This window comes from Leuresthes tenuis, unplaced genomic scaffold (assembly GCF_036924035.1).
Source record: "Leuresthes tenuis unplaced genomic scaffold, fLeuTen1.0.hap1 SCAF_6, whole genome shotgun sequence".
NCBI lineage: Eukaryota > Metazoa > Chordata > Actinopteri > Atheriniformes > Atherinopsidae > Leuresthes > Leuresthes tenuis.
In genome coordinates, this window is record NW_027325360.1 from 24,772,572 (window position 1) to 24,788,716 (window position 16,145).

General features: G+C 39.5%; 1 protein-coding gene across 1 annotated transcript in view; it reads left to right on the forward strand.

Moving 5' to 3' along the window:
* Nucleotides 1-16,145, forward strand: part of dock5 (dedicator of cytokinesis 5) — a 29,724-nt gene that overhangs the window by 4,629 nt on the left and 8,950 nt on the right. Inside the window, exons 2-29 of the mRNA XM_072388399.1 lie at nt 2,403-2,486; nt 2,701-2,741; nt 2,824-2,879; nt 3,150-3,246; nt 3,393-3,541; nt 3,684-3,819; nt 3,920-4,077; nt 4,775-4,856; nt 5,413-5,542; nt 6,064-6,136; nt 7,810-7,952; nt 8,116-8,241; nt 8,377-8,501; nt 9,034-9,132; nt 9,288-9,360; nt 9,458-9,561; nt 9,786-9,966; nt 10,314-10,411; nt 10,530-10,619; nt 12,381-12,481; nt 12,614-12,748; nt 12,841-12,952; nt 13,335-13,405; nt 13,648-13,754; nt 13,911-14,047; nt 15,269-15,364; nt 15,548-15,646; nt 15,970-16,140. Of these exons, the coding sequence (XP_072244500.1) occupies nt 2,403-2,486; nt 2,701-2,741; nt 2,824-2,879; nt 3,150-3,246; nt 3,393-3,541; nt 3,684-3,819; nt 3,920-4,077; nt 4,775-4,856; nt 5,413-5,542; nt 6,064-6,136; nt 7,810-7,952; nt 8,116-8,241; nt 8,377-8,501; nt 9,034-9,132; nt 9,288-9,360; nt 9,458-9,561; nt 9,786-9,966; nt 10,314-10,411; nt 10,530-10,619; nt 12,381-12,481; nt 12,614-12,748; nt 12,841-12,952; nt 13,335-13,405; nt 13,648-13,754; nt 13,911-14,047; nt 15,269-15,364; nt 15,548-15,646; nt 15,970-16,140 (3,074 nt within the window). The remainder of the gene's footprint in view (nt 1-2,402; nt 2,487-2,700; nt 2,742-2,823; nt 2,880-3,149; nt 3,247-3,392; nt 3,542-3,683; nt 3,820-3,919; nt 4,078-4,774; nt 4,857-5,412; nt 5,543-6,063; nt 6,137-7,809; nt 7,953-8,115; nt 8,242-8,376; nt 8,502-9,033; nt 9,133-9,287; nt 9,361-9,457; nt 9,562-9,785; nt 9,967-10,313; nt 10,412-10,529; nt 10,620-12,380; nt 12,482-12,613; nt 12,749-12,840; nt 12,953-13,334; nt 13,406-13,647; nt 13,755-13,910; nt 14,048-15,268; nt 15,365-15,547; nt 15,647-15,969; nt 16,141-16,145) is intronic.

The following is a 16,145-nucleotide window of genomic DNA, read 5'->3' on the forward strand; positions in this document are numbered from 1 at the left end:
GACTTATTTGCTGGAGCACAGCTTTAAGAGGCACAGATCATTACTGGTTGTCTAGACATTTTGTGGGGCTCACAAGGCTTCTCTATTGATGCCTTTTTTTTCTGTCCTTTTTTTGGACTTGCTGCCTAAGGAGAATTGGCTCAAACACAACTAACAGTAAAAATGTAGCCCTCCCTGCTTTTTTTAAGCAGATGATATTAGTAGTCTCTACAAGTGTTGACATTTTAAGATATGTTATACATCACTGAATGGTTGCTCACTAAAGATGATTGGCTCTTTACATATGAAATTGATGGCTGTTGTTTTGCCACAGCAGACACTGTGCAGCTGCAGCTTGGCATATTTTTACCTATTGCTGACTTTAATGTTCCTTCCATGTCGTACTGAGATTCAAACTTTTCCTAGCTGAAACCATGATGTTTCACAGTCAAAATACCTTTTTAATACGGTTGTGTTTTCAAGGATATGTAGCTAGTTTCTTGAATCGTGCATCATTTTGCATCATTTTTAAGGTCCACGATAACGTGGAATACTTCATTTTTTTTTCTTTCTCTGTGTGTCGGCGTTGACAACAATAGATTCTCATTGTATTGAGTTAACTTTCATGGGTTGCCAGCAGCTGCTCAAACTGTTAAGCTGTGGTGTTCTGTAATTGTTGTCTAATCTACTTCTATGCTGAATCATTCAGAGAAAATCAGGCCGATTACGGTTTAACATCAGTATGCGTGTTAACTTGAACTTTTGCCCATAAAGTTCTTTTGGGGGGGATTTACAGGAGTAGCTACAGGCTCTATATTGAAAGTTTAAAAGGAAGATTTGTGTCAGAGTTGTGCAGATGAGCTGTGCTGCTAAAGCCAAGAGTGATGCCTTTAGCTTAGACAGTGTGGCATCACAACATGCTCAACTGGGCTCCTACCACTGGCACGCTGCCATGTTGTTGGCCAGGCCTGGACACTGTGTCAAGTTGGTGAATGGACCATTGTCACTGCTAGCATGACTAGAGGCAGATGTAATTTCTTCAGTGTAATTCTCTGGTGATTCATGTCATTGTCTGTATTTAAGAAAATAATTTCCCACACTTGCGTCTTAAATAAAAAAGAAAATTGTGACAGAAAGCATTATTAGTTTGATACAATTTCCATCATTTGTTTTTCTCTTGATGACTTAAGAAGATATCTTATAATTATAATCATTTGCAGACATGCACACAAAATCTGCGGGGACCACGGATGGATCTAATTAGGTCAGCATAATATAACAACATGGCCAGCAAATGTTTACGCAAATATTTAGTCGCTCATGGGCTGCTAACCCAAGCACAATCTTGGACTAAATTCTAATCTTCTTGAAGACATTTTAGTATTCAGTATATTTTATGGAAAGCTGAAGAAATCTTACTCAGAAGAGGAAGTCATGGAGACAGAAGTGGAGTCGCATTCAGTGATTTGTCAAGTTTAGGTATTCATACTGAGGTGTGATGAGCTGAGCCAGTTGAAGCGTGCTGTAAAATCTGGCCTCCAGTAACAGGCATTATCACCATGCAAGTCAGGACAGAGCTCTGCTCATAGTGTTTCTAACTTTCTGCGAAATTGAGCGAGCGTGCTCTGTTGCAGCTTCCTCAAGTCAAGACAAAGACCTTTGCCTCAGTATTGTTTGCCAAGGTTTCTCTTTTGCAATGTCTCTTTGGTTTTGGGTGTGTGTATGCTTGTGTGTACAGATGTAATGATCCCTCCCATTAGTGTCCAGGTTAGAGTTAAAAAGCAAAAGATAAGAGTCACTTCCTGGAAAGCTGGTAGGTTACAATGAGAATAGAGAAGGACAGCGCTTGGCGATGAACTACTCGGCAGAAACATGACCTGCAGAGTGTTAACTAACCAATCGCCACACCCGTGATAGAAGATCTTATGCCATCAGATTTGTAAGTTCACTGGTAAGCTACCTGCTCCAGCACAGTCCTTCAATAGAACATTAAACACAGCCTCAAGGCATTAGGTTCAGTTGAAAATGCTCAAAATGCTTTTGAATCACACAGGCGTGCTTGCATAAACACCCAGGCTGCTGTTGGAAAAGGCAGCAAGATGAGGAATGAATCAAAGTTAAAGTTCCTTCATGTTGCAAGTCCATATCCTGCAACAGCATGGGTGAATTGGCTTAATTCTTTTTTTTTTAGAGAAGAACCTCTCTGAAAACCTCTGAAGCAGATCTTTTTTCAAACCGACTCAGACTTGCTCCTCTGTGCAAGAAGTGATTGAGAGGGGATTTTAGGCTTTTCTTAATCCAATGGTCCTTAAGAAGAAACCAAGTTGTCAGTCATACTGTAGGCCACAACAATTTCTTGTTAACAGTATTTTTTTATACGCTGTGTGTGTCACATAATCAGACAGTCCTGTTTTGTCCTTCAGCAATCTACAACTACGATTCCTGTGGCGAGCAGGAGCTGTGTCTGCAGGTGGGGGACACTGTACACATACTTGAGAAATTTGAAGGCAAGTATGAACACACGACAGGCCCTGACATATCCCTCTTTGCTTCACTAAAGCACGCCAACACAGGACCTTAGATGTTGAACTAACTGGCACTCAGTATGCTGTGCTATGCTTAATAATGTAAATGAGTCAACCACATTGTCATCACTCTTATCTTATCCTATCTTGCCTCACCCTTGGTGCAACCTTTATCTCTGTTGCTTTATGTCCTCAGGCTGGTATAGAGGCTACACTTTAAGAAAGAAATCACAGAAGGTATGGGTATCATTTAAGCTATATGATATTATAATTAATGCTATGATCTTTAGATACTGATACTACCTAATTGTTTCCTAAGGGCATTTTCCCAGCTTCCTACATCCACTTGAAGGAGGCTACAGTAGAGGGAATAGGGTGAGATCACATATCAGTAAACATTTAATTTAAATTATAATCCACTTTGCTCTTGGTTTGCTGTCCTGACTTGTCATTTGCCAATAACATAACAGTCCACTTGTCATTGTCATAAGTGAGGATTCCGTAATGTTTTTCTTGGCTGTTTAAGGCAAAACATCCAACTATTTATCATGTATAGAAAAGCACAAGAGTGATTCTAAATTAAATTACATGTTCTGTGAGCGATGTGCTACTAATTGCTTATCATTCTCTTCCTGTGGCTGATAGCCAGCAGGAAATAATTATTCCAGCTGACTTACCCCTGGTACAGGAGCTCGGGGCCACCCTGAGGGAATGGGCACAGATATGGCAAAATCTCTACGTGGTACGTGTCACGTGTCTGTTCACTGCTCAGTATCTAGTACACACGGTTCTGTAAAAATCCCATTGTTTGTATACATTTTTGTAAAACAGTTTCATTGCTCTTCATTCCACTGAAGGAGGGACTATTTGTACATGTTTATCTGACAGGCGAACAGGACATCCCTGTTCAGGGGTGTGCAGCAGATGGCTTACAGCCTCATCGAATATCGATCTCAGATAGTGTCAGGAACGCTGCCCAAGGATGACCTTGTAGAGCTCAAAAAGAAAGTCACAGCAAAGATTGATTATGGAAACCGGTATGAAGCCTGCTTTCTAATCATGCTACAATGAAATACCCTCTCTTTTAAACAGCATTGTAAAGTTTTATATGCTTGAGTCTCATCTTCAAAATTGCCCTTGGTAAACTCATGAAGCTGTCTGATCCAATGTGTTGCCAAGGATTCTGGGGTTGGACCTGGTGGTGCGAGATGAAGCAGGAAACACGCTGGACCCTGACCAGGCTAGTACGGTCAGTCTGTTCCGGGCACATGAGACGGCTTCCCGTAGTGTCGACGACAGAATACAAGAGGAGAAGGCATGATTCTGATTTCACCGTTCTCTTACTCGCTTCACGCTGTTGCAGTTGCCAATTTCAGTTACTCTTGACACCCATGCACTGCTTTGTTTTTATGCAGACGCGGCAACAAAACCTGGAAATGAGGCGTCAGACTCTGTTCAACACAGTCCATACTTACAGTCTCCTCATGAACCTAAAAAACTTTGTATGCAACATTGGAGAAGATGCTGAGCTGCTCATGTCTCTCTATGACCCCGACCAGTCGGAATTCATCAGGTTAGCAAGCTAAAAATGTTTATATGATGTAATGTAACAGCAACTGATGTTACTGTGATCCCAAATCAGACATTTACTTTACAACTGATATAAAGAAAATACAGTAATGGTGGCAGAATTGAGCTAAAAAAAATTTAACTGTTGCTTGATTGTCATTTGTTATGTCAAAATATTGAAAAAATATTATTTAGAAGTTATGTAATCGAAAATAATGGCTTGATGCTGTCTATTATTCTCGTATACCTCTGCATAGCAATGATGCTGCAGCTTCAGCACTGTTTTGGTTGAATACTTTAAACTAAGCTGCTGCTGCCTCAACTCCTTGTAGGAAATTATGGCAATTAAACATCAGTTTTTAATTCTAACCAATGACCTGATTAAAAGTTAACTTTGTAATATAAAATACAAGAGCATGAACAAGGCTTCAGTACTGAAGCATTTCAGGTGGAACTAACACCATTAACACTAAGGCCGTTTACTTTAAAATGTCAATTTCAGAAAGGTCTATTGGGGCCTACAGACTTACACATTGTTTCTTATCAAAGCATTCAACCATCTTAGTTTTTTTTTCTTTTTTTTTGTGCCACTGATCCTCTGACAGAGAAAATATAATGCAGAATTGCTTCTCTGTCCCTGTTTCTCCTGATGCCAGAGACAATGTGATATCTAACTGTGATTCCTATTTGAATTCATGCAGTGAGAACTTCCTGGTGCGCTGGGACAGTATGGGAATGCCTAAAGAAATTGAAAAACTCAACAACCTGCCAGCTTTGTTCACGGTAACTGAATCCCAGCCCGCTGACAATATTCCCTCAGTTTAAGAACTAAAATGTCCAAATGCAGCTTGAAGTCTGTGAGGAAGAGGACAATTTGCTCCTAGATGGCTCTTAATTTACCTGCAGTTTCACTGAATTGCTCACAGTCACAGTACAACATGACAACACGACAATGTACTTACAGTTTGTTTTATGGTCAACAAAACCCTGGCTGTGATGGTGTTAACTTACTACCCAGGAGTAGGGGTTTGGAGTGTAATAAAATCAAAATAATCAAGTCAGAGTGCTTGCATTTTATAGTTTGTTTTTTACCTCCGAAAGCACTAGTCAACACTCTGACACAAAAATACTACAGAAAATTAAACATGTAATGCTGGACTGGTAGTTCTATTAGCATTTTATACCATGATTTTTTTTCCTGTAATATTTGTCATCTGGTTGACAGCTGTTACCACATGAATGCACTTAATTAACCTCCTGATGAAAGAAGAAGGTCTTTTGTATATAATACAACAAATGTGCCGTGACAAGCCATGTTTGTGTGTCTTTTGTTATCTAGGATCTGAGTAGCAGTGACTTGATGAGGCAACGACTCTTCCTGGTATGTCAGATCATCAGAGTGGGCAGCATGGAGCTCAAAGAGGGCAAGAAGCAAACTGGCGGGTTGAGGAGACCGTTTGGTGTGGCTGGTGAGGAGCTTTTCAAATGTCCTAACATTTATTCTGCTGAACAGTCACTGCAATAAAAAAGAAAGCACAGATGCACGGGTAGTTCTGTTGAAGTGTGGAATAAAATGGGAGCTCTTGCTTCCTGACCCAGAAAATGCCACAGCAAGGGACTGTGGAAATTGGTTTAGCAACCATTTTTTTTTTGTTTTGTGACCAGATGATTAGTGGGTACGAAAAGAAATGGTTTCCTCAGGATTTCCAGAAAAACAAAACAAAACAAAACGAAACAAAAACAGTGAAATAGGTGGCATTCAGAGACAATTGTAAGCTGGAGATCATGAACCCTTAATCTGTTTTACTGTGCTAACTCACTGCCAAGCAACAGGTGAGTGAGATTCAATTCCTGGCTTAAACTCCTGTGATTTAAAAAGCTATTTTTCTCTGTTATTTTATGAATTAAAAATGACTTTTTTATTTATTTATTTTTTTTTGTCTATAACTAATCAACTTCTGTGATTCTTTCAATGTGTTTGTCACTGCAGTGATGGACATAACAGATATTGCCCATGGCAAAGTAGATGATGAAGACAAACAGCATTTCATCCCCTTTCAGCAGTGAGTGTTTTCACTTGTTTTTGTGTTGCCACACTTCAGCTGTTAGTACATCTAATTTTCTCTTGTAACGACGCACACATGAGAAGACACAAGCTGGAGTAAGAATTGGACTAGAAATATGCTCATTTCTTACTGTGTTCCTCCATTCCTGTTTCAATGGTGCAATGTGACTTTTCCTGTGCTGCATTTCAAGGTCAAGTGGAAAAAAAGTAATTTGCACTCTTGAGTGTTAGCTGTTGTCAAAGGCAGTTTTCTACATTATGCTTTCATGGCACCTGCACAGTGGGGTGTTCACGATGTGTTCACAGAGCTCCTAACTGATTCTTGACATCTAAACCAAATTTATTGAACCTCTTGGTTTTATTCTCTGGTTCACTGACGGGTGTCCTCTTGAGGAGTATGTTTGAATAGAACATAATATTTATTAGGATGTTGTCAGTGTTTGGATTATTTTTTCTTAATGTTAAATGTGTATATTTTTCTCACCCTGAAATGAGGGGGAGTCTTTGGAGGGCTATATGCTGGTCATAACTTAAGTATATTCTTTGTTTGCATTACACAAAGAATGCATTAAATTACAGAACCCCTTGTTAACATTTGCAGCCTTGACAAAGTAATTTCTATTTAATTAACACTGACTGACTTAGTTGTCTGTCCTACTAATGAAGTGAATAATTACAAATTAAATATAAAAAGGTCATGCTAAATTGAATTTTCAACCGAGCAAATGATTAGAGTAACTACAGGATGAGTTCATTCAGTTGTTTAAGCACATTTTCTGAAATGCTGACTATGTGTACATGCACAACTTTTGATTTACATAATTTCAAAAAAGACCTAGAAACATGCATATCAACTGGGGGCAGACGCACAGCAGCAATAAATGATCAGAACAAGAGAGACAAGTATGTGAGTTTTAGCTGAATTTGCCGCTCTGTTTGACCATTTATCAGTATTTATAACCACTCCCTCCACTGCAATTTTGTTCACTACAATACAGCATGTTTGTTAGCTTAAGATGACTTTTATCAGCAAACTGACATGTTAATATGAGAAAACTGTTACTGTAGAAGGCCTTGGAGGTTAATGTGGTGCTGTGACTTCTCATCTGAGAATGGATAACAGCTATGCTGTTATCACTCTTGACAGCTCAAGAGTAATTTATTTACCTGTTTCCACTGTCATTAAGTTTTGTACAACCGATCTTTGAAGCACTAAATGTCATAGTTTTATCAGACTGATGAAGTCATTGATGTTGCATATCTCATGTGTGAAAAGCTTGTGCTTCTCCCTGAGCATGCCACAGAGTTGCAAAGTTTATCCGACATACTGTGGAATCCAAGTTGATAACCAAGATCAAGTTATAGACCACTTGGTCAGTGTCCAGATTTTGTTTAGAACAATTTCACAAAAACAATTAAATTGCATATTTAGAAAAAAAAGCACACAAGTAATCTTGTATCTTATAAAAGCTTACTAGTAGAACGATTTAACATTTGTCCATTATATTCGCTTGAGGAAAGTGATGTATTTGGATGGATAATGGTACATCCTGTCACTAAATCCAGAGAGCCTTATGTTACCTCTGCAGCTCTTCCTTCCATTTATTTGTCACCTGTCAGAGATGCTGGCAGCTGATTTTTCTTATTCTTATCACAATATCTCTCCCCCAGGATAGCTATGGAAACCTACATCCGCCAGAGGCAGCTCATCATGTCTCCGCTCATCCCCTCCCGAGTCATAGGAGAGAATGAGCCGCTCACGGCTGTCTTCAACAAAGTCATTGCCACGCGGGAGGTCAATCACAAAGGCCAGGGTAAAATGAAATGCTCGCAGACAGTGCGTTTCCCCCGTGATTTCAGAGGGCTGCTCTAAATTAACCTTTTTGTTTGGAGGAAAATAAATGGTGTGGGAGGGATGTGCAAGATGTATCCTTTGAATGTCTGCCTCATTGAATTTCTTTACATGTCTGCCGGCAGGGCTTTTTGTGACCCTGAAGCTCCTCCCAGGGGATCTTGCCCAAGTCAGGAAGGACTACCCCCACTTTGTAGACCGCAGCACGGCTATCGTTAGGAAAATGGGCTTCCCAGAAATCATCCTCCCAGGTGGATTCAAGTCTTTGTTGCTGGGCATTGCCCTGCTCCCAGCATGGTTATGTTGATTTTAATTGTGCACAGAGCCATGAGAGTGTTCATAGATTCTCAGCACACCCACCTAATGATCTTTTGTTCTTTCTCCAGGAAACGTGAGGAATGATATTTACGTAACCTTGCTTCAGGGGGAGTTTGACCGTGGTAAAAAGAAGACCCCCAAAAATGTTGAGATCATATTGAGTGTGCACGATGATGAAGGCAATCCCATGGAGGTAAAATGGCCCAGTAAAAGCAACAAGTACTCTTATTTTTTTTTTTTAAATAAGTTAAGTTTAAATTGACTTTTATTGTTTAATGAGATAGCATTGTCTTATAATAGTTCCTGTAATCCATAGCTCCTGAGACATGGCCTGATGTATGGCATGTCAGATGTTCACAATTTATGTGGATCCCTCAAAGTCTTAGAAGCATAATTTATTTTCCATTTATGACCTAATTGCTGCAAAATTAATTAGGCTTACATCAGACATTACATCAGATATTATTAGTTACCTGAGTACTCTTGGTAAATTGTAGCATTCTCACATGCCACACTAGGATGGAAAATTGAATGTATTTAATGTTTCTATGTGTCTATTTCAATACAGCCTCAAAGACCTGTTAGCCTTGTTCTTCATTCTGTATTAATAACTCCTAAGCTATTCCTTCGTTGTTTATATTTACATGCTCGTGATTTTTTTGTCAAAGAGGAAACTGATAATGTTTCTGTCATGCAAACTAATGTCTTTCCTTCAATATCTGTAGAAAGCAATATTTCCTGGGGCTGGTTATGATGGCATTACAGAGTACAAGTCTGTAATTTACTACCAGGTGAAGCAGCCTTGTTGGAATGAAACAGTAAAGGTAAGCTCATGTCAAGAAATTCTAATAGAACATTCCTTGAGGTAAAATATGGCTGAAATGTACCACTCGTGCAATTCTCCCACTAGATCCTCTTCTGTGTATAATTGTGCATTCACACACCTTATTTCCCCTGACTTTTTTACCATCACTGTAAGGTGACGATTCCTATTGAAGACGTGTGTCGTTCCCACCTGAGGGTGATGTTTCGACATAGATCCTCCCAAGACTGTGAGTTACTATTGTTTCTATGACAGATCCTGTCATCATTTTTAAATACAACTACAGTTGGATTTGTACCCGTCCTATTCTCCTGTGTATCCTTCAGCCAGGGACAAGTCAGAGAAGCCCTTTGGTATGGCCTTCGTCAAGCTCATGAGAGTAGATGGGACCACACTGAAAGATGGCAGGCATGAACTTATCGTCTATAAGGTAGTGTTTCAGAATAATGTTTCAATATTTGCATTCTACTCTGAGTGTCATTCACTGAACCTAAAGATAAGCATCATTATTTAATTATGCAGGAATCTTTCATGAATATCTGACGGTGGGTAGATGGATTATGCATGAATCTCTTCTCAATCAATAAATATGAGATTACGTCTACATCAGTCAATATGCTTTGTGGTTCATTCCTCATGCCATACATTTTTCAGGTTGATATGAAAAAGGCAGATGACGCAAAGGTTTATCTCACCTTGCCAGCAACCTGGACGGAAGTAGAAGAAAAGGAGAAGCAAACAGGGAAACAGTTTCAGCATTCGGGAGTGATTCCTGTGACTAAAGACAGTTTCCAGATCGCCATGCTCACCTGCTCCACTAAACTCACTCAGAATGGTACCCAAGGGTTCATTTCTAATTTTCCTTTTCCTCCCATCTTAGACAGAGGACAGATTGTCTATGATAATTAAAAGATGTCCTGTCACAAGTCATCTTTAAAAATTTAGACCTGATAATGTGAGGGACAGTGGAGCAGCACCACCGCTTTTGCCTCCCACTTTAAAATGAATTAAGATGAACTGTGTTGCTAATATTTTGCTGATGTGTTGATGTTTCCAGATACAGGTGTAATTAAGTTTATATTGAAATTTCAGGCTTTTAACACAATTAACTTAATCAATGAGGAGATATTGCTCCTATGGCAACTGTTCTGAGGGGCTGTTATTTTATTATCATTTCTCCAGTGGATCTGCTTGGCCTGTTGAACTGGAGGTCTAACCCGGAGAATCTGGAGCAGATTTTGCAAAGGCTGATGGGCGTGGAGGGAGGGGAGATTGTCAAAGTAAGTCCTCGTGTGTTGCAATAAAACACGTTATTCTGTATCCTGTTTACATTTTCTATATGGTGTTTAATGCTTTATTTAATAGCACTCCTGTAATATGATTCTGTTTCATCCACAGTTCCTCCAGGACACTCTTGATGCTCTGTTCAACATCATGATGGAGACCTCAGAAAAAGACACCTACGATACCTTGGTGTTCAATGCCTTGGTCAGTTTTTATCAAAGCCAGTGTTGGTGATAGATTTTTACCATAGAATTGTCTTTTTACGCAGTGGTTTGCATATTGGGGTCCCTTTTAAAAAGGTGCCAAAAACAACAGGAGATGCACACTTCATGTCTTCACTTCAGAGGTTATCATAATTAGATTTGCACATAAACAGAAAGATGGCACATTTATTGGATTATCCAAAGTCTGTGAGAATGAAGTGCATCAAATACTGTTGTTACACACACAAGTATGTTGATTGTCCCGTTGATAAGTGCTTCTGAGTCTTATGGAATTGCAGAAACTAAGATAAAGGGTGCATCAACAAGTCTGTGCAGACTGTTGATTGATGCATTTTCAATTAAAATGTCATATCTCATTCACTGTCGGCAATGAGGCAAACAACCAGATGCTAATACCTCAATCAAACATGCATGGCAAATGCTCTTCATCACAAACTTTAGTAGTAAGTTGGAAAAAAGACAAATGGAGAACTACAACGATCACCACTTTCAGAGTTTAGTGACACTGTGTGTTAGTCTTAGCAAACACATTAACAGCGACTTGCAGTTTTACTTGGATATGAACATGCTTGAAGACAGAATGAGGTCTAATTTTGCTGATATTGACTCAAACTTATCAAAGGTTGTATATGAATGTAGGAGCTCAGTGTCTTTCAAGCGGATTCAGTTTCAAAGATATATTCCAGGAGAACGTTTGAAAAAGTTTTGGATTGTAAAAAAACTAAACGGCTGTTGCATTTAGATTGGCTCAAGCGCAAATTCAGGTTATTCTCCCATTGACTGCTGTTTAAATGTTGGAGGCAGCCTTCAACACCCTGATAACGATAAAAGTAAAAGCTGTGACAGGCTGTCACAAACCTCACACAAGACATCTCATCCCAGGCTCGAGGTGGCTGTTTAGTTTCTCGGGAAAGGAAAAATGTGGCTGATTGTTCTGAACAGGGACGCTGATAGATTTTTGCCTGAAAATATAAATTTGAAAGTTTTGCTTCATTCTTGTGAAATATTTTTTGGGAAATGACAAATGTTTGCTTAATGACCACATGTTTGTGGAAGGATGAGCACAACACTTGCTGAAGGATTTCTGTTATCTCCTTTTTAGTAAGTAGTAACCTTCACAACTACAGACATCAGACACCACAGGGTTGGCCATCAGAACTGCTTGTCATATGTTTGAACAGCTTCAGAACCCACCCCACAAACAAAAAAACTAAACTTTTAGATCTTGGAACTGGAGGTTCAGGGTCATTCTATGACTTCTTAAAGCTATAATCTCACATTACCACTTGTGTAATAATGACAAAGTGACAAAGATCAAACTTGTTTAATTTTTTTTTTGTTTTGTTTCTATTTCTGGCATATTTAATCTAAACTTGTGAATGTAACACTTCCATATTTAAATTAAGTCACATGTGCCTGTTGTCTGTGATGCCTGATGCCTGTCCTTTTAGCTGAAACTCCAAATGTGACTATTCAAAGTGACTATAAATATGTTTCTCTTGATTTTGCATGTCTTCTTCAGCAAAAACGAACCCTTAATATAAAGTAACAGCTTAATGACGTTTATGCTGGAATTAGTACCTTAATACAACTGATAGTAAACCCATGACAAGTTGGTGTCATTAACATAAAACGATAAACACAAATGCTGGTCTGCTGGGAATTCCTCATGCTCTTAAAGTCAAACTGTTTTAACTTACTCAAAGCTCTTATTTTATTTCTCCTCCTTCTTTATCACCAGGTATTTATTATCACCCTTATTGGCGACATCAAATTCCAACATTTTAACCCAGTCCTGGAAACCTACATCAACAAGCACTTCAGTGCCACTTTGGCTTACATGTGAGCAACTTCTCTGGATTTTTGATGGTTTATGCTTTTTATTTTTTTGTGCTTTTTGCTCCATTGCTCTCCTTCTCCGCCCACATCCAAATTACCAAAAGACCCTAATGCCAGACTCATTCACTTTCCCAGGAAGCTCACCAGGGTGCTTAACTTCTACGTGGGCCATGCTGAGGATCGCGACCTGACAGAGAGGCTCTACTCGGCACTCAAAGCACTAAAGTACCTTTTCAGGTTTATTGTACAGTCCCGCGTCCTCTATCTCAGGTATCAGGAGCCCTGCCATATGTGAATCCACTTAGCATTTGAATAATTTAAGGATGACTTCTTGTAATGCAGGTCCTGGCTTTCTCTCTCAGATTCTATGGAAACAGTGAAGATGGAGATGCTTTCTTAAACTCCATTCGTACTCTTTTCCTCGCTTTCAACAATCTCATGGACAGACCATTGGATGAGGGAGTGAAGATAAAGGTAAGATGGGTTTGCCGTTTAATTGTTGCTTGTTTTGTTGAGCTAAATACCCTTTAGAAACATTTTAGAATGGCCTAAGTTCATTGTTTTCAAGCTTCAAAGTAAAACTGATGGAGTTGGACGCACTTGGTGAAGATTTTATTTCAATTTCCCGTCTTTGTGTATTTTTATGGCTGTGTCACGATGCAGCAATCCAGCTGTGAAAATGTGTTGCACTAGGATAGACGAGTCATTGAAAAGTTTTACAAATTGCTGGAAAATAATGTGAGCTCCCTGTTGGCAGTCTCAGTGATTCAAGGGAAAGTAAAAAGCTTGTTTTACCAAAAAATGACAAACATTCCCAAGCTTCAGCCTGATGAGAACTGATGCTTTGCTTTTTCAGGGGGCAATATTGAAATACCTCCCCAGCATCATTAATGACATCCAGACAGTGTTTGATCCCGTGGAGCTCAGGTAATTTAGGGCTTTTGCACAGAAGGAAATGATAATTGCCTGTCTCAGTGCAAATTATCATGCTTACTTCTGAGTAAAGGTGTTATTCTCAATTCTAGCTGCTGTAAAATCAACCTGTCATGTGTGCTGCTCATTAGTTCTCCATAACTGTAATTACAAAATGTGAAATTAATTTTGCATTATAATTGTCACAGCTGCTGTGTATTATTCATTTTTATTTTCTTTTGATTCTCTATTTTTAGCGTTCTCCTTGCAAAGTTCATTGAGAGCATTCCTGACTCTCAGCTCGTGCGTCAGAAGTTGGGCTGCATGTGTAAAATGGTGGAGAGTGACCTTTTCAAGCAGCCAGGTAGGAGTTCTCGTAACTCCAAAACCACATAATGACATTTCGAACAAGCCTAAGGAGGAAAAATAACTTCTACTGTGCATTACACTTGCTGTACAAGTTTATCATGTTAGCTTGATTATCAGGAAATGGCACAGTTTTCTTCCTCTGTTGCCACAGACTGCCGAGACGTGCTTCTTCCACTCGTCACTGATCAGCTGAGTGGGCAGCTGGACGACCACTCCAGTAAACCAGACTACGAAGCCTGTGTCCAACTGCTCAGCACAGTGTTAGACAGCTTGGACCGCAAAGATGTGGTGAGGAGTCAAAGTTAATCTTTAGAGACGCAGACGGTTAAAAAGTTTAACATGTTCAGCCTACCCTAATTAGTAAAGGAATTATTTAGTCACAGTGTTTTGGTGGATGTAAGCAGCTAAGACGAGTTTAATCCATGTGGTGGCCCCTAGAGCCAAACTAAAGAACTCACACGTCCATGGGGATATCAGATTACAACTGATGCTGAGCGGATCCTGTGGCGGTGATTGAGTCTCTCTTTAGGTTCGAGTGGTAGGGAATCCCCGGGGCAGACCCTAAGGTTGCTGATCCTGCCTGTGAGAATCTTGAGTTGCAGTTAAATTTAATGGCACATAAATATCTAAGTGGTAGGGATGATTGGAGCTGGTGGAATCCTTTAAATCCAAAGAAAATGTTCTATTGCGCTTATCTTCTTAGCTGGACCATGCTACACCAAAAGAAAAGAAGATGAATCCGCCTCACGATTCCTTTAGGTGGCAGTTTTCAAAGCTATATACAATTGACTTTTTTTCACTGAAATCAGAGTAGCGTGTTTAGAAAAAGAGGATGAAGCAAATGTATATTGTTCTGCTTAGCCTCTATTACTACAACCTAAATTCTCAAACCTCAATTTGAAATGGATGGATGAATAGGTGACCCATCTAGTCACCCAGACAATTTTTTTTTTTGACCTGATGTTGAACAGAAACTGGTCTCTTAAGATTTTTTTCCCAAAAACTTGACACAGTGGAGAAGAAGAAGAGAAGAAGGAGGAGATTTCTTTTTGGAAGCTAAGTGTGTTGAAAGACTGCATCAGGCATCTTTTCCCACAAAGAAGTCAGTTATTCAGGATTGTCCAAAAACTTGAGTTTCAAAAGTCTATTTAAAAACAAAAGTTCTTTTCATTTGCATCAAATGCAAAGCATCACATCTTTATGATTCAATGGCAAATGTTTGGTAGTTTTCCTTGAGAGGTTATTATAATAACCAGTGATTAGAAGGGCCAGTATCAAATAAATTCAATAAGTGGAATACTGAATATTTTGAGAATGGTTACTCAAAAGTTTTTCAGATCATTTTTCTGTTAATGACAAATCAATACATTGGCATTCATTACAAGGGAGAAGGACAAGTATGTCAAAATGAGAAAGCTAATTTTGTGTGAACCAGTCCTGTCATCGTCTCTGCAGCATGACTGTGTAGCTGTGTTTGAGTTGTTAGCTGTACCTGTTCTGTTTGTGCAGGGTCAGACCAGAGGGCACGTTCAGCTGATAATGGAGCGACTCCTCCGGAGGGTTAATCGAACTGTCATCAGCATGGACAGATCCTATCCTCTCATTGTAAGACACACTGCGATGATGGGAAATGTGTCCTCAGCGTTAATTTTAACATTAATAACACTGACATCAACAACAGCTCAATTTGTGGAATATGTTCTGTAATATGTCTGATAAATGCAGTTTTTTTTTAAGGGCTAATTTCCTGTGAAATCTCTTGAGTAATAATTGTCACTTCTTTGGCAGGGCCACTATCTTGCCTGCATGACGGCCATCCTGAAGCAAATGGATGACATGCATTACACCCACTACATCAGCACCTTCAAAACGAGACAGGATATCGTTGTAAGTGCCATGATTCCTTCTCTGTTGGCTACATCTTGTCCTGAAGCATCTCATCAATAACAGGCATTAAGCTACCCTGGCCACTTACTGCTCCTCAGGAGAATATTGATCACAGACATTTTGCACAGTTGATTGAACTGACACGAGGAGGATGTCAGTGAGGCTCCATTAAGCTTTGGGGGCATCATGTGTGACTGACATGTAATAGTAGTGCTGCTGATTTGACCTAATCTAGTTTTTTATCTTTTGAATGTTACCTGCTGCACTTCTTAAAAGGGAGCTGATGCAACTGCAGTCAATTTTTATTATTCATTTGACTTTAGGACTTCCTCATGGAGACATTCATCATGTTTAAGGACCTCATGGGTAATGTCTTCCCTGCGGACTGGATGGTCATGAACCTGGTGCAGATGCAGGTCTTCCTGAGGGCCATCAACCAGTACTCCAATGTGCTCAACAAGTATTTCCTGGACCAGGCGCATTTTGAACTACAGGTGTG